The sequence below is a fragment of the Mesoplodon mirus genome (genome assembly GCF_964341445.2).
Source record: "Mesoplodon mirus genome assembly, chromosome: 15".
NCBI classification, from domain to species: domain Eukaryota; kingdom Metazoa; phylum Chordata; class Mammalia; order Artiodactyla; family Ziphiidae; genus Mesoplodon; species Mesoplodon mirus.
Window position 1 is genome coordinate 40,936,259 of NC_138991.1, and position 20,495 is coordinate 40,956,753.

At 46.8% G+C, this 20,495-nt stretch overlaps 1 protein-coding gene across 1 annotated transcript in view; it reads left to right on the forward strand.

The window, feature by feature from the left end:
• GALNT17 (polypeptide N-acetylgalactosaminyltransferase 17) overlaps positions 1 to 20,495 on the forward strand; it is a gene marked incomplete at both ends in the record, with an annotated part of 478,260 nt that overhangs the window by 364,678 nt on the left and 93,087 nt on the right. The window contains one exon of the mRNA XM_082645128.1: positions 16,615 to 16,732. Coding sequence (XP_082501254.1) covers positions 16,615 to 16,732 — 118 coding nt within the window. The remainder of the gene's footprint in view (positions 1 to 16,614; positions 16,733 to 20,495) is intronic.

A 20,495-nucleotide genomic window follows, 5' to 3' on the forward strand; every position in this document is an offset into this window, starting at 1 on the left:
TACATTTCATCATGGGAATATGCCAAAATATATTTAACTATATCCCTATTGATGGAAATTCAGAAGGTTTCCAGTCTTTCTTCATGATAAGTAATGTTTTGATTTAAAATTTTATACAAAAACATTTTTTTAAAAATCTTTATTTCTTTTTCTTTTCCCTTCTGACTGCTTATAAGATTTTGTCCCTGTTTTTTTAACTTTTTAAATTTCACTATGACGTGTCTAGGTGTGGATTTCTTTTTTTTGTTTGTTTTTTATTCTGCTTAATATTTGCTGGGCTTCTTGAATCTATGGGTTGATATCTTTCTTCGGTTCTGGGACATTCTCAGTCATTACCCCTTCAAATATTGCCTCGCCCTATTTCTTCTCTTCTGGGATTTCTGAAGCCTATGTCAGACCTCATCATTGCATTCTCTGTTTCACTTATCCTCTTTCATGTATTTTCCATCTTTTTATCTCTGTGTTTCTTTCTGGAAATTTTCTTTTGATTTATCATCTACTTCAATAATGTTCTCTTCAGCCGTGTCTAATCTGCTATTAAACTACCCAGTGAGGTCTTAATTTTACTCAACTTTTCATTTCTAGATTTTTCTCTTTTTTTCAAACCTGATGTGTCACTTTTTGTAGTTTCTAGTTCTCTGTTGAAATTTTTAAGTTTTTTTTATCTCCTCAAACATAGTAAACACAGTAAACATAGATATTTTGCAATTAATGTCTGATAATACCAATATCTGTAGGTCCTGTGGCAACCTTTCCCTTGTCTCGTACTTCCACAGGTCAAACTTTTGACATCTTGATTCCTGATGCTTCTAATCATCTTTGGTTTTCTGTTAGAGATTACATTTGAAAACTTATTTACTGATTAATTTGAAACCTAGGGAGGTATGATCTGCCTATAGTGAAAATTTTTGCTTACGTCTATAAACACGGGAGTGCTAGCAGCCCTGGTGCCCTTAATTGAATTTTAAGATTTGAGGTTCTCTGGACCACCCAGGTGACATGAAGCAGCCTGGCAGCCTGTGGGAGGGCAGGTTGATTTCCAGTAGACAGCTGCTCTAAGGACAGCCTTTCAGAGTCCTAGACAAAAATGGAGGGTAGCTTCTCAGGTTGTTAATCCCTGGGGAACCCTGAAGTCCAACTTTTAACTCCCTAGTCTTTTGAGGTTGCTCCTCTGTATTCACTGCTGATGTTCGCATTCCTAATCTTCAGGCCAAAAATGCAACCTCAAAAGGGGACTCAGCCTCTCAGCTTCCTTTCTGGACTAGTACATACCTCTGACCTCTGAGCAGAAACAAACCCACTGCTGGGCTTCTCTCTCTTTGTTCCATTCTCAGCAAGATCTCAACTCAATCATTTCCATTTGTTCGTCTTTAATGGTTTTATTAAGATTTAAATTTTTTGCCTAGTTTCTTCCATTGTTCTCACCTAGAGAGTTGTGCAAATCACATAATCTGATATTCTCAGAGGCAAACGTCATTATTATTCTCTAGGATATATTCCTAGGAATGAAATTTCTAGGTCCAACACATGTCCATTTCTGAGACTCATGTGACATATTGCCAAATTATTTTCCAGAAAATTTGTTTCTCTTATGTGACTCCTTCGTTCTTTTTCCCTCTTTGTTTTCTCTTGGTGTCTTAGAGTCCATTTATTTTTCTAAGTACTCTAAATACTTCTTCTAAGTACTCTGTAGCAGGTTTTACATTGCAGTTGCAAGTCAGATGTAAAAAATATTGACTTATTTTTTTCATATTTGAATTCAGCTTGGTCTCTAACTCCCGTTTCACTGATGATGGAAACGAAAACTAATCATGTCACTTCAAGGTAACTCAGTTTCTTCCAATTTAAATCCCCATCTCTTTGAAGTCAGTTGCTCAGCAAAATCAGGATTAAACGGGTTATATTCTTTGTAAGGGCCACTCTTCCTCCTCAAAGGGTTTCCTTCTCTTGCCTCCCCTCTTAAATAGCACTTAGGAGCAAGGGGAGCTGGCCATGGGGAGAGGTGCTGGGCTGCAGGCTGCCCTCTGGAACCTTCCTGGCCCCTGCTGATTCATCTCACACATCCCCATCTTTAGAGCTTTCCCCCTCTGTATTCACTGCTGATGTCCTTGGTGTTGGTCTTGAACTCTGGGCACAATATCTACCTATTTTGTGCCCTCCAGTCTCCTGACTCCTTGTGATTCAGCCTGATAACTATTTTGCCACCCCTTCCCTGGGGAATGCAGGAACATCAGGATTCCGTGCCACACCAGGAGCTGGCTGTGAGCACTGGGAATGCTATTGTAGGTCTTCTTTCTGCCTAAATATCTCTCCATCATATCTGCCCCACTCTGGGCACCCTGCAACACTTTCTCCCTCCCCCCAGAGTTCTAGGCAGCAAGCAAAGCATCATCTCGGCTGCCTTCCTAGTCTATTTGCAGGCTTTCTCTCCCCACCCTGACTTCCAGCCTAAGCAGTAAGACTAGACGAGGTCTTCTCTCAGGACTATTCTTTTCTCCACTCCCACTTCAACCTTCAACCCCAACCTAGGAAAAACTAGCCTCCTTTTGGGATTGGAAACATCCCATCTGTCATGGTTCTCAACCCTCGTTGCACTTTTGACTCAAACATGGATGTAGAACAGTTGAATCAGAGTGTCTGGAAGGGAGCCCGAGCACAGGTAATTTTTCAAAGCTCCCCAGGTGAGCGTAAGGTGAGTGAGCATCGAGACCCACAGCCCTGTTACACCTTCCATCCTCTGGCTTTGCCTGACCGCCATCCTTGATATTTTCAGGGATGTTCCCAGTTTAGAAAACACTTTCTCCCATGTCTGGCTCATGCTCATGAAATCCTGGCTTTGAGACTGTTTCAGAAGTTAGCTTCAAGGGTTGGTTTTATCGTCACAACCTAAAATTCACATCTTTCTGCTTCTTTTCATCCTAGTCTTAAAGCATCCCAGTCCCATCTCAAAGCTACTGATCTCAGGTGGCCTCAGCCTGCAGCGGCTTGAAGCAGGATTTGGGTTCCCAGCCAGAGACAGAAGTCAGGGCGCAGCAGTGAGAGAACTGAATCCTAGCCACTAGACCACCAGGGACCAGTGGCCGTGACAAGGCCCTGGCCCATCAGCTGTATAGAAATGAATTTCCACATAGAGACAGAACATAGTGAAACATGTAAAGTGTTTATTAGGAGGAAAAAGAGTACATGTGGATAGACACACGGGTGGACTCAGAGAGAGAGTCGCGTCCTTGTGGTAGTTTGAATCACTTATACGGGGCATTTCTTCCGGGTTTCCTTTGACCAATCATCTTGCTTTGCCTGAGATGAGTCCATATTTGGTACATCTCATTTACTTACTTTTAATTTTATGTTATCCCATAGAGCCTGCATTTATATAGGATGTTCTAAAATCTTCTCAGGAAAATTCTCCAGCATGCACAAATCTCAACACTCTTCTTTTCATACAGGAGGAAAAATAATTTTCCCTCTACCCTTCTAGGTTCTCAGCTGAGAACCGCCCCCCCCGCCCCATAATAAAAAGACAGATTAATAGGAGAAAAACAAACATCTGTTTAATAACCTGTATGCCTTGGGTATTCATGGAGATACCCAAGAACACTGAGTAATTCCCAGAAATGGCCAAAGCCACCACCTGAAATACCATCTCCAGCTAAAGACAAAAGGAGGTGTTGGGGAGCAGGGAGGCCTGTTGATGGAAGGTGAGCAAGGAAAGCACAGTAAACAAAGGTAAGGTTTGTTACGTAGATCTAAGCTGGTGTCTTCTCCATTGGGGAGAGTTTATAGAGATTTAGGGTCATCCTTCTCTTCCTGGTGCAGAGAGGGAGACACCCTTACAAATGGAGATTTCCTTTCTGAATGTAAACTTCTCTTTCAAAAGAGTTACTTTTAGATTTTTCAGAGCTTCTCCTAAATCTGCTGTTTCTTAAAAATAACCAGCTCAAGATAATCCTGTGCCAAGAGGCGTATCTTGGGGGGGCACATTCTGCTGCTCTTCACTTTCTTTTATAGAACAACACGTGTGTCGAGAGCCTGATGCCATTTTCAAGTGTACGGCCCAAAGCATTTATCAAATTTGTTCTTACATCAGCTCTGGAAGCTGCAGCAGGACTGTTATCCCCCTTTAACAGATGAGAAAGAGGCTCATCCATCTTCCAAGTCTTTCTCTCCCCTGAGGCCCTTATCTATCCTTCTCCAAATTCCTTTCCGCCACTCGCCAGGTAGGTACCAAGTTGCTCCACGTGGCATATGGATTTCCCTCCAGGGCTCCTGTTCTAGAACAGAATTCAGCAAAATTTTTCTGTAAAGGGACAAATAGTCAATATTTTTAAGCTTTAAGATCCAAGGCACACTAAATCAAAGCTATTATGTAGGTACTTTTGAACAAGAGTGAAAACCAACTTCCACAAATATTTTACTGGTGAAATTCAAAATATAATAATAACGAGTTCAATTTTTTGGAGTCCGGGTCTGCTAATGAGGAAAATTGAATTTTTGCTGGGGTAGGGGTAGCATTTTGCTTCACTGAGATTCAAAGCTAGTGCTTCCATCTTCAAATGGGTTATAAATGTTCGTCTGTGAAAAATGTTCTTAGCTCTCTGTCTGGACAGAAACAGCCAGAACCTTGCTCTGGACCTTTCTTCTTTTTCTCTTCCCCAAACATTCACTGAATCTATGTTTCATCTCACTAGATAGCATATGTCATATATATATATATATATATACCATATATATCGATGGCTGATAGTGACTTAATGTGTTACCACTTCTTCTGAAACTTGATGCTTTTACAAAAATAGCCTTCAAAGGATACTTTGCAAATCAGTTTCTCAAAGCCTAAAGAAACTATGATTAGCAAAGAGCAAAAGTGTTATGCTGAGAAAATTATTTATAGGAAACATCTTGCTGCAGAGTTTTGTTAGGGTCTTTGTTTTAATAAATCCAGCCCAGGCAAATCAGTGAGCCAAGGAAAGGCGTTTGGGACTGGCAACTTCAATCCCCACTGACACTTTCTGCATCTGTGAAAAATCGCACTGCAGAGAGATGAGCACTGCCTTTATCCTTCACAAGGAAAGGCTCTTAATACCCAGACAGTTCACTTCCCAATCTGGAGGAAGTTGTTTCAGCGTGAATTATCTTTTCAGCAACAAAAGGGAACGTGTTACCTCTATTTAACAGGCGAAGCACTGGCCTTTGGGCCCTATTTTCTGGTGGGATATTTGTGTGCTGGATCCAGCATTTGATTTTTTAGAAAGGCAGTGGTACTTACCCTTTTGGTATTTATATGTATAGCAGAGGCAAATGGAACTCTGAGTATTAAATTACTGTACTGTGCCAGTTGAGAATTTTATGAGAGCCAGCCAACTCCTTCCCCCAAATTGTATTTTTACTGTTCAGCAGCTGCAAGTTCCCAGGAATCTTCAAAGCAGGGCCACTTATTTTACCCAGTGCGAGAGCTCTTAGCTGCTGCCTGTGTTCAGTGATCTCGTCTGGGAGGCAGCGGGATACCTAGGACGGTGTGGGATCAGACACCACCAGGTTGCTCCTAGCTCCAAACTTATTTGCATGTGTCTGCCCTTGGACAGTTCACTTAACCTCTAGCCTCAATTTCCTTGGCTGGAAAGTGGGGCTAATAACTACCAAGTAGAGCTGCTTTGAGGATTAGGTGTAATTATGAATTATACTCCTGCAGCGCCAGATGCATCTGCAACAGGGCACTGTTGGCCTGGGTGATGCGGTGCCTGCTGAGTTCTCCTCTCCCGTCCCCGCCCTGTCTTTTGGTCACTTTAGCAAACCAGTGTCTGTGCCGGAGGGTGACTGAGGAAGGTGACATCCACATCAGGAACTTGTGTTTATTAGGAAATGGTGTAAAAGAACTCATGGTGTGTGATGTTATAATAAAATGCACTGAAATCAGTGCATTTTTGATTAACCAAGCTACTTATTGCTGAAAAACGTGATGGGACCCCCAAAATACCCAGTGCTGGCTGGGCTCTGAGAACGGGATTTGCAGAAATTCATGCAAAGACAGCTCCAGGGATGGCAATGAGTTGTCTATGTTTTTCCTACAAATGGGGCCTTGGTGTTAGAAGCTTCTCAGCTGACAGGCCTGGATATTAGCTGAGGCAGAGCTGGGACCAGGGGAAACGGCAGGGGTTGAGTCTGAGGACAAAGGAAGGCAGCTTGGCCCAAAGAAAAGAGGAGAGAGAAAACAGGGTAAGCTCCGGACCCCTGAACCATCAGCCAGACATGCCTTTGGAGATGTGGCCACTGGGCTGGCAGTGGTGGGGGGCAGTTGGGAGCTCCAAGAGCGGCAGGAGGTAAGAGGTGGGCAGGGCAAAGCAAGGGGCAGGCAGACACTCCAGCCCCTGTAGCCACCGTGGTGACCTAGACAGCCAGTCACGCTGTGACACGCACACACCCCGGTGCCCCGGTAAGAGCCGTCGCTGAAAAGGGGAAGAGATAAGACCCTTCCCGGTGGGGGCTTTGTCCTAAAGACAGCTCATCACCGTGTCCACACGCCACAGATCCAGTCTCCGTTTCTAGCTCCTTCTTTCTTCTGCACCCCTGGAGTCTGCTCTTTCCACTCCAACAGCCTTGCGGATGCATATAGATACAGACATAGATACATAGCTATAACTCCATAGCTTCAACCAGAAACCGTTTTTACTGAGGAACACCAAGAAATAGTGCTTGCTTTACTTCCCCACTAGGACGATCTCTTAGTGTGTTTTTATCTCCTCAAGTGCTTGGTACATAGTCTAACAAAGGCATCCTCCATTGCCTGGTAATGCTTGTTGACCAGATGAACAAGTGCACAAATGAGCAGCCACACTTGACCCCTACTCAGAGCCCTTCTGTGCAGTGCGGATAAGGCATTGAGTTGAACAAGTGCCAGGAGCAGCAAGGAGGTGGGATCTCACACATTTTCTCCTGGACTTCACAGGCAGAGGCACAGACTGACCCTGACCTCAGGGCTGAGAGGAGGTGACCTCTGCACGGCTGGGCCATCTGCGGGGCTAAGTGTCCTTCACCCGTCACTGCAAGTTGGACAGGCATTTCTCTTGGGCCACTGTGACTGCCCCACTCTCTTCCCTGGGGTGTTTTCATACACCCACCCCTGATACCGACCTCAGACTTCACACCTTTATACCATGTTGTGTACTAGACTTCCTTATTTCTCTTTCCTTCTAGAACTCAGGCTTCCTTCGCTGCCTGTCTTGTTCTAGACCCAAAATATTTCCTGGAGTGACACCATTTGCCAGGATACTCCCTCACCAGCTTCTCCCCTCTGTCCCCCTCCCACTCTGTTCCCCTCCCCCTCAGTTCCCCTCCCCCTCAGTCCTTCGTCCCTCTGCTTTTCTTTAAAGTTCTTGATAGCACTTCACACGTGTTGAGTACATTGTCCTGCACGGAGACCATGTGTTTTCAGCACCTCATCAGATTCTAACCACAGTCCTATTAGGTCTCCAGGGCAGAGTCTCATGCCCAGTTTACTGATGAGGAGACTGAGTCACAGATGGTTGGGCGACCACCCAGCAGGACGTTTAGATTAATGTGCTTTCCCTGAGCCCTGGGGCCGGGTGTCCCCACCCATCCTAGAGTGAGCACCTTGGTGCTTGGGCCATTTATCCCAGATTGTGAAAATATGGTGTTTGGGCTAAAACTGGAAGCATCTTGGAATGGTATCTCCAGAGTGCTAGAAAATCTGTCTCCATGAATAGAAGGTAAGGATGGAGATAGAACCACCCCTGCAGTCTCCTGCCCTCTGTTTAACGGCAACTGGAAAATTTGGGTTCGCATTTATAATGTAATGTGACAATCAAAGGAAGCCTGAGGATTATTATCACCAGTTCCACATTTTTTTATTGTGGTAAAATACATATATAATTTACCATTTTACATGTATAACTCAGTGGCATTTAGTACATTCATAATATTTTGCAACCATCACCACTATTTACTTCCAGAATATTTTCATCCAAATGGGAACCCTGTACCCATTAAACAGTCACTCCCTACTATACCCACCCCCCTGCCCCTGGCAACCACCAATCTGCTTTCTATCTCCATGGATTTCCCTGTTCTAGACGTTTCATGTAAAGGGAATCATATAATATATGACCTTCTTTCTTCTGTTACTTAACATGATGTTTTCAAGGTTCATCCATGTTACAGCATGTCTCAGAACTGTAATCCATTGTACAGGTGGACCATATACATTTTGTTTATCCATGCATCCATTGATGGACATTTGGGCTCAGCCTTTTGGCTACTGTGAAAGATGCTACTGTGAACATGCATGTACAAGTTGTTGTTGAAATACCCCTTTTCAGTTATTTTTGAGTGTATACCTAGGAATGTAGCTGGAGCAGAGAGGGCAAGAAGAAACTCAGAAACACAGACTATCCAGATGGAGCCTTGGAGGCTGTTGTGAGGCCCTGACTTTTACTCTGAAGGAAATGGGGAATCATTGGAGGGTTTCCAGTAGACGCATAGTCTGATCTGACTTATGTTTCAATAGATCATTGAGAGTTGGCTGCAAGAGAGCAGGGTGAAAGCCAGTTGGGAGCCCTGGTGGTAATCCAGGCAATATGATGATGATGGTTCAGATTACATGGTGGCAGTGAAGATGGTGAGAGGTCCTCAGATCCCAGATGTATTTTGAAGGTAGAGCCATAAGAATTTCTGACCAGTTGGCGCCAAAGCCGACACCAAGGTTTTTACCCCAACATTTGGAAGAATGGAGTTGACATTACCTAAGATAGAAAAGATAGGTGGGACGGGTTTGAGTGGAAGGAAGGTTAACGATTCCTTTCCAACTGTGTCTGAGGGATCCCTTAGACATAATGAGCCATTGAGTAGGCAACTGGATGTACCAGTCTGCAGTTCAGAGGAAACATTCAGACTGGAGTGTAAATTTGGAAGCTACTGGAATATAAATGCTATTGAAAGCCAAGAAAGCAAACATGATCACCAAGGAATGAATGCAGGTGGAGCAGAAAAGAGATCCAAGGTCTCTGCCCTGGAGTCCTTCTACCCTGAACATCAGAAAGCAAAGGAAGAGTCAAGAAGGAAGATTGAAAGGGGCGTCCAGGAAGACAGCCGGGCATGGAGAGCCTGCTTCCAGGGAAGGGGAATGATCTGCTGTATCAGATGCAGCTAGGAGGGCAGACATGACGAGGACTGAGAATTGGCCAATGGATTTAGGATGAGTTGTCTCTGACCTTGACAAATGCACTTGCCGTGGAGTGGTGAGGGTGAGAGCCTGGTTGAGTGGCTTAGAAGAGAACTGCAGAGAAAATTGGAGACATTAGATGTACACAGCTCTTTAATTTAATTTATTTATTGATTGATTTTTGGCTGCACTGGGTCTTCGTTGCTGTGTGCAGGCTTTCTCTAGTTGCCGAGAGCAGGGGCTCCTCTTCGCTGCGGTGCACAGGCTTCTCATTGCTGTGGCTTCTCTTGTTGCGGAGCATGGGCTCTAGGTGCATGGGCTTCAGTAGTTGTGGCACGTGGGCTCAGTAGTTGTGGCGCACGGGCTCAGTAGTTGCAGTGCGCGGACTCAGTAGTTGTGGCTTGTGAGCTCTAGAGCGCAGGTTCAGTAGTTGTGGCACGTGGGCTTAGTTGCTCCGCGGCCTGTGGGATCTTCCCGAACCAGGGCTCAAACCTGTGTCCCCTGCATCGGCAGGCGGATTCTTAACCACTGTGCCACCAGGGAAGCCCCTACACAGCTCTTTAAAGGGGCTTTGCTGTAAGGGGGAGCAAAAAATGAGGAGAGGCAGCTGTAAGGGAAGTGGGTCAAGAGGGGAATTGTAGACTGTGAGCTGCTAGGAATGAGCCCGCCCAGGATGGAAGATGATACTGTACAGTGTTGTTCTAACATGTACTCAGGGTTTTTAAGTTCAGATATGGCGAGGACAACAGATTATTACCATTAAAAAGATAGTTTGTTACCCACAGTTTCCAAGAGAAGGAGGCCTGCCGTGCCACACAGGGCCATCTGGGGAAGCATCTGGGGCAGTTAGGAGGAGAAGAAGTGAGGAGAAGGCAAGAGCCCAAGTCTTTACTGTGGTTTCTTCCTGAAGAAATGGGCGAGGCAACGTAAGCAGCTGATCTGGCTTCGGATCAGCTAGTTGGAACATTTTGGGGTGTAGGGGACTGTCTCCAGTTATCTGGTTCCTGGCCCTGGGATGATCAGGGTAGAGGACTATTGCTTCCTGGAGTGTAAAGACCAGGTAGAGGAGGTGACTGGGAGTGTGGGCTCTGGGCTGGTTAGTTTGCATAGGAGAGGCATCCTCTCCAGCTGGTTTTTTGCTGTCTCTAAGAATTGGCGAGTCCTGGGAGGGGCAATCTCTCCCCAGTCAACAAGGCCCCAAGTGCCAAAGCATCAAGAATACAGAAAATAAGAATAGATATTTCATACAGGTGTATTTAGGGGAGGGGGGATGGCTGAAGTGAGATCCTTGAGCAGCAAGAGAGGATGGGTGCAGAGGTTGGCCTCAGCTAAGAGCATGGACAGTTCAATTCCAGCAAAAGGGAGGCAGGCGGGTGACGGGGGCTGCTAAGTGGGTGGACGAGGGAGGTGGGGACATTCGCTTTTGTTTGCTGCTTTCTTAGGGAAGTGGGAAGGAACGTGGCTGCTTGAGAGGGAGGAGGTTGTGTGGGAGGTTTGCAGAGGAAGGAGAAGCTGGGGCAGAGTCTCCTAGGAGAGTCAGGCTGGAGTGGCTCGGGCCCTGGAGCAGGACTGTAGGACACCGCTGAGGACCCACTGGACACACACAGCCCTGAATTTAAAGCCAAATCAGCTTGTGGAGAGTTGTACTTATCAGCATCAGGGTTCTGCCAACAAAGCAAAGTGGGAGTGAGGAAGCCAGGGCACTCTTACAATAAGCAACCATGGCTTTGAGCTTGGGGGGGTGGGAAAAACACAAGAGGAGGGGTTCCACTGTCAAGGTGGCAGTGCCAGTGGACTGCAGGTCCCAGTGGGGTGGATCCAGTGAACTTGAGGAGGTGAACTGGAACGATAGGGGCTGGATGACAGAGTTGAGAGCTTACGGCCAGAGAGCACAGATGAGTTTGTTGTTTTCTTATTGTTGTCAAGGTATATTTTCTGTAAGACATATATCTTTGTTTTTTGCAACAAAAAAGATAAATATGTTTTGAGGGATGGGTAGGATTCGGGCAGACGGAGGTGGTCTTGTGGAGGACATTTCTGGAGAAGGACGTCCAGGCATAAGTTGGGACACGTTTCCCGAACAATGAATTGCCCAGTGTGGTCAAGCCATGGGCAGGCATGCTAAGGAAGAACTTTACTTAACTCAGGAGAGCGTAGGGAGCCAGTGAAGGGTTTTGAGGGTGGACACATCTAGAACACAGGTGGGCCCTTTGTCACCAACGAGGAGAGGAAGCAGTGTATTGACAAAGCTCTGCATATCTGGGTGGAAACTCCTGGGCCTGCCGTCCTGTCCTCCCCTCTCTCTCCCTCCCTTTCTCCTCTCTCTCTCAGCTGGAACCATCGTGTATGTTGCATATATTCTCTGGAACAGCAACAATAAAAGCGATTATTTTTAATTTCCGTTCTTCTCCTCCGTAATGGAGCTATTAGACTTTGGCAGATCCCTTAATATGATTATCCTTTTTGAATGATTTCGAACTGAAATGTTTGTGCTGATGGTGGTAATTGCAGTGGAGTTTGAAGATCAAGGCTGTACGCTCACGCTCCAGGAGCTCATGACCCCGAAGTGCCATCCACTGTGGTTTGATGGGCAGGTGAGGATGAAACCTTGGAGGGGAAGTGGGGCCCCGGTGGGCTCTTGGTTCTGCCTGTAAGGACGGGTCTGGCTAACCATGCCACCAGGGCAGTGGGTCCCAGATAGGGCCAGGTGGAGGCTTTCTGTTGGAGACCTGCTTCTCCCGAGCAGTGAGGACAGCTGTCCATCATCAATCCAGAATTCAGAACAGTCATCCACTGAGCAACACTCGCTGGCCCAGCCATGGGTGAGGATACGCCTTTTAATTATTTAGTCTCCACATCGACCAGTGATACATACGTCAGTCACCTGCTTGAACCTTGCCCTGCTCCCAGCAGAGTGGGGCAGCCTCGGAGCCCTGCTGTTTGCAGGACTGGGTTCTTGGCTTAGCAGGGAAGCCGTCTCCTCGGGGCTGGTCTCCCAGGCTGCTTCCAGCCCCTCCTCTGCACCATCCCTGTCAAGCTTGGCCTCATTAGAGTCCCAAGATATGTACCAGCGCCCAGGCACCCTCTTGACACGGTGGCAGGTGTTTGACCGTGGCCTTTAGGGGACCTTTCCACATGCCACCAGCAGCAGTAATGATCACAGGCTCCTTCCACATCTTCGTTGCGTGAGGACCAGCCTCCTGCCCTTCATCTTTGGGTTCTGACAGCCCGCCAGGATGCAGACAGCAGCCTGCTTGTCTGTGACCTCTTTGTGGGGCCTTGTGACAGCTGGGTGGCTGCTGTGGCCTAACTTTAATGAGGAGGTGCTAGGGGACCTCTCCATCCTGTCGTGGGGAATCCTAGGGCTTCTGCTGTGGGACCTGTTGGAATACGCTGAATAGAGCTGTGAGCAGCAGGTAGAGGACCCAGGGTGACTCATCCTGTGAATCCATCTCTCGTCGCCACCGCAACCAAACAATATCATCCAGATAAAGCCAGTTATATGAAAAGATCAGGCTGCGTGATGGCGAAAGATGTTTCCTAAAGGGCGATCTGAGAGGTATCGGGAAGGAAGAAGCGGCCTGTGTCCTTGACAGTGAAAGTCCTGTGCTTTGAATCCTTCCCTCCTACTCTTCCTCTTCCTCCTCCCCTTTCTCTTCCTCCCCTCCCTCCTCCTTCTCTCCCTCTCCTTCCCTCCTTCTTTGTTCATCCCTCCCTCCCTCCCCTAGCGACCACACACTGTCCTGCTGCCCTTGGCTTCTGGTTCAGGTCAGCTAGTTTGTCCCTGGGGCATCACGGGGCCCTTCCCCACCAGGGGCGGTCGCCAGATCTGTTACACTCATTCATTCATTCAACAGTATCTAGCTCTGTGTCAGCAAGACACTCACTCCTGGGAATACAATGAGAAATTAGGGGGATAACTTCTCTGCTCTTGAAGACCTGGCAGTTCAAGAGGGAGATGGCTCCCTAGGCTGGTTCTGCTGGTACAAACACAAATTCCTCAGTCCCGTCTCTGTAAGTCTGGTTCCATGGTCTGGGCTGCACCCGGGAATCTGCATTTTCTAAGGAGCCCTCCGGGTGCTGCTGGTGTACGTGGATCCTGAACCAATCTCAGAGAAACATGCTTTTCAGCCATGGGGCTGTGCCCAGAGCCACCCCTTCGAGAGTGTTTGTTGACTGCTGTGCCCTGTGATTCTAACTGCCCTGCGTGCCCTCGAGGGGTTAGAAAGCACAGCGTCTTAGAGCAGGATCTTAATTATGCATGCGTGTTAACATTGGGAATTTTCAGACCTTGAGTTTAGGGGTTGGAGAGACTGTTCTAACTTCTCAGAATTTCTTGATGTGCTCAGCAATGGCTCTCTAGAAAACTGAGGTGACACCAGCACTGGCTCCCGTTCCCCCTTCTCTGCAGACTCCCCCCATCCCAGGACCACATGTCCTATCTCCAAGCACACATGTCACTGGCATTTCTCCATCACTCGAGTGACCCTGGCTTATAACTCTCCCAGAGTGAATCTTCCCTGAAGTTTGCCTCTTCTGGCTGTGTGATAAAACATCCACCCTCCCCCAGATCATAAGTAGAGGGTGGGGGAGATAGCACGTCTCATCGGCACCATTCAGTTGCAAAGAACAGAAACCTGTCTAATACACACGGGTTAAGTCAAGGAGGACAGATCAGGCTTCCCTGGTGGCACAATGGTTGGGAATCTGCCTACCAATGCAGGGGACACGGGTTCAAGGCCTGGTCCAGAAGGGTCCCACATGCCGCAGTGCAACTGGGCCCATGCGCCACAACTACTGAGCCTACGCTCTGGAGCCTGTGAGCCACAACTGCTGAGCCCGCTGTGCCACAACCACTGAAGCCCGTGCACCTGGAGCCTGTGCTCCGCAACAAGAGAAACCACCACAATGAGAAGCCTGCGCACCGCAACGAAGGGTAGTCCCTGCTCGCCGCAACTAGAGAAGGCCCGCATGCAGCAATGAAGACCCAACGCAGCCAAAAATAAATAAAATATAAATAAATAAATAAATAAAAGGAGGACAGATCGCAAAGACCCAGGGGGCTCGCACATGACCCAGGGGCAGAGAGCGGAGCCAGGCCTGTCAGCAGATGGGCAGCCGAAGACACCAGGCCGCCCCCCATCCCATGGTCTCACACCTCCACAGTGCATCTGCCTCCCTCTGCTCAGCCATCCTTGTACAGGGACCACCAGAGCTGCCCCCAGATGGCAGCCTGAGCCCTACAGATGGATGAGACCATCTAGTTCTAGCTCCCAGCACTGTCTCGATCCCAAGTTTCAGGAAAAACATAATCTGATTGACCCCATTTGGGATCTGTGCTCACTCCTGGTTCAGCTAACTGAGATGAGAGTTGGGCTCACGCAGTGCTTTTGCAAGCAGGGGGTCAGCTGCTTCTCAGAGGGACCAAAGGCTGCAGGAAATGACTGACGGTGAAGCAGTTGCTGTCCTGGTGTAACTGATACAGCTGCCCCAGTAGAGGGCCGTGTCCTGTGTCCATAGGTGTGATTGGTGTGAGCTTCCTGGAGAAACGAGGAGGGCAGAGAAGCATTATTTATTGAGCCCCTGCTCTCTGCACTGAGCCCATTGCATATCTTTTCACAGCGATCCTCCACAGAGACTTAACTGGGATCCAGGGGGGGTCCATTAACTTCACACAAGTACACTTTCCCACGGCAGCACCCATGTTCATCAAACTAGGTCCGTTCAACTCTGAACACTCACCTTTCCAGTGAGTCCCATTGCTGCTGCACCACGTGGGCACTGAGAGGCGTCAAAAATCTGGACATTAAGGTCAAAGTCAAGCTCAAGATCTGGAGGAGCAGACAAGGATCTAACACTGAGGTCTACAGTTCAGCTCAGGAGCATCTCACCGATGAGCTTCCTGGCGGCCCCAGTGGAGTTTCATGGGGCCTCCCATATGAGACGTCTGTTTCGCCCAGGAAAGCATCTGAACAGCATTTCTGGCGTTTGGCAGCCTGGGGGGTTGCCAGCTCCTTCACGAAGCCATTTCTGAAGAGTGCAGTGAAGCAGAAAGGCTAAAATGAAGGGCTTTGCGGTTGGCTGGGTCCTGACCTCTACTCTGTGATTCATGCCAGGTCGCGAGCTCTCCGCGGGCTTCAGCTGGAGAGGTCCTACCTCCTTCACACGACCATGGATGTTTTTAAGTGAGAGAGTGCGTGAAATGTGCTTTGCATTTATGCTTGAGATGTAGTAATTACTCGATAAATCATAGTAATAATAATAATTTAGTTGCTTGAACGCAGGAAGTTATGTCGTGTGTTTCTTTACCCCCTACGGCACCAGTAAAATGCCTTAGAGGCGGCTTCTTCTCCTCCCCCTCCTTCAAGTGAGATACAATTGACACATAACACTGTATAAGTTTAAAGTATACAGCATGTTGATTTGATCTCTGTATTGCAATAAGATAAACACCATAGCATTAGCTAATGCCCCTAACAGCTCACGTAATTATTGTTTCTTTTTGTGATGAGAATATTTAAGATCTCCTCTCTTGGTAACTATGAAGTATATAAATACAGTTTTTAAAAAAATATTTTATTTATTTAGGCTGCATGGGATCATAGTCGTGGCACAGAGGATCTTTTAGTTGCGGCGTGGAGGCTCTTAGTTGTGGCATGTATGTGGGATCTAGTTCCCCAAACCCAGGCCCCCTGCATTGGGAGTGCAGAGTCTTACCCACTGGACCACCAGGGAAGTCCAGTATTCTTTTTACTGTTTTTAATACATTTATTTATTAATTTATTTATTTTTGGCTGCGTTGGGTCTTCGTTGCTGCGTGCAGGCTTTCTCTAGTTGAGACGAGCGGGGACTACTCTTCATTGCACTGCGCAGGCCTATCACTGCGGTGGCCTCTCCCGTTGTGGAGCACGGGCTCCAGGCGCACGGGCTTCAGTAGCTGTGGCTCGCGGGCTCCAGAACGCAGGCCCAGCAGTTGTGGTGCACAGACCCAGCCGCTCCGTGGCATGTGCGATCCTCCGGGACCAGGGGTCAAACCTGTGTCCCCTGCATGGGCAGGCGGACTCCCAACCACGGCACCACCAGGGAAGCCCCAAGTCCAGTATTCTTAATGAAAATCACAGTGCTGTGCATTAGATCCCCAGAACTTGTTTATCTTCTAACTGCAACTTTAGACCCTTTGACCAACATCTCCCCAATTCCTCCATCCCCCAGCCTCTGGTAAGCACCGGTCTACTCTCTGTTTTTATGAGTTTGACTGTTTTAGATTCCACATATAAGGGAGTTCTACAGTATTTGTCTTTCTCTGACTTGTTCCACTCAGCATAACGCCCTCAAGGTCCATCTGTGTTGTTGCAAATGACAGGATTTCCTTTTCTCATGGCTGAGTAATATCCGCATGTATGTATCACATGACTGTTGCTTCTTTCTCCCTCCCGCAGAACACCAGCCATGATTGGCTGCTCGTTTGTGGTCAACAGGAAGTTCTTTGGTGAAATTGGTCTTCTGGACCCTGGGATGGATGTGTATGGAGGAGAAAATATCGAACTTGGAATCAAGGTTTGTGACATGGCATCCTTTCCTCTTAGTCTGTTTGTGTTTGTGAGCAGAACTGCCTGGTCATTTTTGATGCGTATTTGAAGCTTCTTTAGCTGGTAAATGACAGAATCATTCACCCCACTTCTGTTCCTAAAGATGTTCCAGCAGGGTTGTCACCCCTCCTCAGACGGGGGGAGACCTGGGCTTCCTCCCTCGAAAGGTTGAACAATTTGTCCATGCCTGGGCGACCCAATCTGGACATTAGCTAGAGAATTTGGTTCCCACTCCCATCCAGTTTTACTCTCTCCTTAAATTTTTCTTAAAATTAAATCATCTCCTTAAATTAGAATTTACATGCTCCTATTTTGACAATTCATGTACATCATAGAATCATAAGATTCCAGAGGAGAGAAGGACCATGTTCTGTGGGGCTCTCCCATTTCTCAGAAACGCTTCTAAGGAGGATGATGGGAGGGGGAAGAGGAAGAAGATGCAGAATGGGCCTCTTGCTGGCCCCCCATTCAGATCAGCTCCACTGCTGGATATTTTAGACACTGGGTATCGCTTAAGATTCTGTTTGAAAGATGGAGTTCACCGTAAACAAAAATGTTGGACAAATTGATGCATTCCAACCTCTTCACTTTAGAGTTAAGATAAATGAACCCGAATGAGGGGTGTGGATGGGGGACACCTGGTAACCACTTAACTGGTACGTCCTCCTCCATACTGCAAAGAAGGGGGTCCTGGGGGATGATGCCCAGCTGGGGTCTCTGTGTCCCCACTGCTCCCTGTCCTGAGCTTGTGCATTCCTGAGCCCCTGGGAAGTAGGCTTGTTGGAAATGACTCAGGACACAACTGTAAGGTTTAAGTTTATTGAATTTCTTCCTCCTTCCGCTGCTGGAATCTCCTTCTTGTTCTACCCAGGCAAGTACCCAGTACCCAGTACAAGTACTCCAGTCAAAGCCTGCTCTCTGTGTCAGATTTCACTCTTTATCCCTAACTGCTCAGGACCTTTAAGACACTGCATTGCCCCCTCCTCTACATCTGAGCCCCCTTCGTGGAATGGAAGGCTTCATGTCCTCATGATGTAATGAATGTCCAGGCTGCAGAAGCAAAGAGGATGGTGGAGACCTTCCCTGGATCCTAAAATCACTCCCTTTTGGAGACTGTAGACTCTTCCTGTGTTTTCAGTTCCAGGCTGGGTTCTTTCCTAAGTGGAATTTGCATAAGATTTCTTTGAAAGCCGAGCAATTAAAAAGCCCATGAATATGTTATCATAGCTAACATACTTGGCATTTACCCATTTGAAATTTAATTGAAGGAAAAGATTTGGGCCCAGCATGTTGAACTTGGCCTGTAACTTCAGTTTCTGCCCTGCTCCCATTTCCTCATCCCTTCTCATGCTGCTCTTTTCCTTAGCTCTCATCCGCTTCTAGCATGCCAGGGAATTGACTTATTTATTATGCGTATTGTATTTCTCTACCTTTACTAGCTAGATTGCAAGCTTTATGGGGCACAGATCTTTGTGGTGCTCACCTTTGCATCCCAAGCATGTAGAACCATGCTTAACACATGGCTCAATAGGTATCTGTTAGATTGATGACTGAATGCCTATTAGGACCCAACATGCATAGAAGCAGTGACATCATGGAGACAAGCCCGATGGTGAAATGGGAGGTGATAACTTGTCCAGGTACTAATTTGTGAAAGGAAGGAGCTGAAGGCAGCCTTGCATTGAGATGGTTAAGCTTTTTAAATTCTTTATAAATTTTATGATAGTTTATAAAATTATATGTATATTTGTATATAATATGTATACAATTATTAAAATTTATAATAATTTTGTAAATTATTAATTTTAATAATTTAATACTTTTATTAGGGAGATTTGAATGTCTCTATATGCTGTGAGAAAGAACCCAGTGGAGGGTAAGACTTCACCAACAGAGGGAAGAACAAGATGAGGGAAGGAGCACTATCCCTATGGAGGCAGGGGCACAGGTGGAGGGGTTATGGGGACAGGAGGGTCCCCCAGATTTGATTGCCATGGCAGGCTGCGCTCTGGGGAGAACAGAGGTGGTGACAGTGGAACCCACTGCTAAGGCTTGCTAGGATGTTGGTCTCCCCATGCTTGCAAAGCAAAGGTCTGGGTGCCAGGCTCTACCAGGCTCCATGTTGATGACAGTGACCGTCCTTCGTGGCTACCCAATCCCTGCAGGAGGGGAGTGGCTTGTCAGTCTTGGCCCTGCAGCAGCACAGCCTAGTAGAGCACAGCCCCTGTGCCATGAGCTGAGGGCCCGTGAGTTCCGCTCTGCATCTCCATATGGCAGGCTGGAGCGATGGGGCCCAGAGCCTGCTCTCTGACTTGTCTTCTCTGGGGTAGCTCCGTGCCTGGCTGTTCTCCACGCATCTTTATGAAAGCGTCCGATGGATGGGGCTCGGATCCCACCCTCATGCAATCATTTGCCTCTTATCCCGGGCACGTCTGGCATCCACGCTGGACATTTGGGAATGTTTATGCCTCTTACTTCCCATAGACCATGTCATCCCATGACCTACGAGCTGACTCTCCACAGAAGCCTTGGTTTTCTGCTGATTCTCAAAGCAGGAATTGACTGCTGTTGGTACCCTAAGGGCCAAGGCCTCGGTCCAGGGTCCACGTAGCCACCGTCTACACAGTAGTCTGTGTTCTTAAGGTGTGGTCCATGACCAGTGCATCCACGTCACCTGACCCTTGTTACAAATGCAGGTTCTCGGGCCCCATCCTACACTTACTGACTCTCTGGGGTGGCATCCAGCAACCTGTGTTTTAATAAGCCTTCCAGATGATTCTGTTACACATCCAAGTTTGAGAGCCCCTGGTCTACACCCGACCTTAGCTGGCTTCCTGGCAAATACGTATCTATTCTCAGAAACGAGCCCGGGTGAGGGTCCACATGCTTCAAGGCCCACCTTGAAAAATACATTATTAAGAAAGCCATCCCTGCTGCTTGAAAAAAATCAGAGCTTATGTAATATATGTACACATATATACACATATATAATTATATAAAGTGTACACACATATATTATATAAATTAACCTATAATAACCTATAAGAAATGACATAAAATTCTATGCTTTATTTAAGTGGGGAAATTTTAATATGAGACCACATCTTTGTAATTTCTTTGACTAAGAAATAGGTCCATCTGTGATCTAATTATTCTCTAACATTTTTCATTACTTTTTAATTCCATCCTCAGTAATTAAAGAATAGGAAGAATAGAAAGTCTCATTGTGGTTCAGGGAAAAAAAACAGTAGGGTTTACTCTAGGGCTATTGTTTGGATGAAAGGCAAGCTTGCCTGTGACCAAAACATTCGATACAGTGGAGGGAAAAAAAAGCTTTTCAGGGCTGAGAAAAATAAATGAGATCAGAAATTGAAAGGTTTCATCTTGTTCTGAGTAACATTAATCAGAAACTATTAACGAGGCATGTTATAGTAACATGTCTAAATGGTAAGAGGAAAAAAAATTCTCCGAGGAGAAGAGAGCAGATAGATTACTTTTAAGTGGTATAAAATCAGATGGCTTCAGGTTTCTCCAATATATCCGTCTGCTTTGGGAAGAAAATGCACTCTCTTATTCTGAGCTCTCATACAAGAGCATGACATACACCACTACTGAATCCTGTCTGGCAGCTATTCTGAAAGGAAGGCAGTAGAAAGATGCTGTCAGATCCTCAAGCCACCAGAAAAGGTCTTAGCTCACCATGAATCTCAAGAACTGAATAAAAGGCAGAA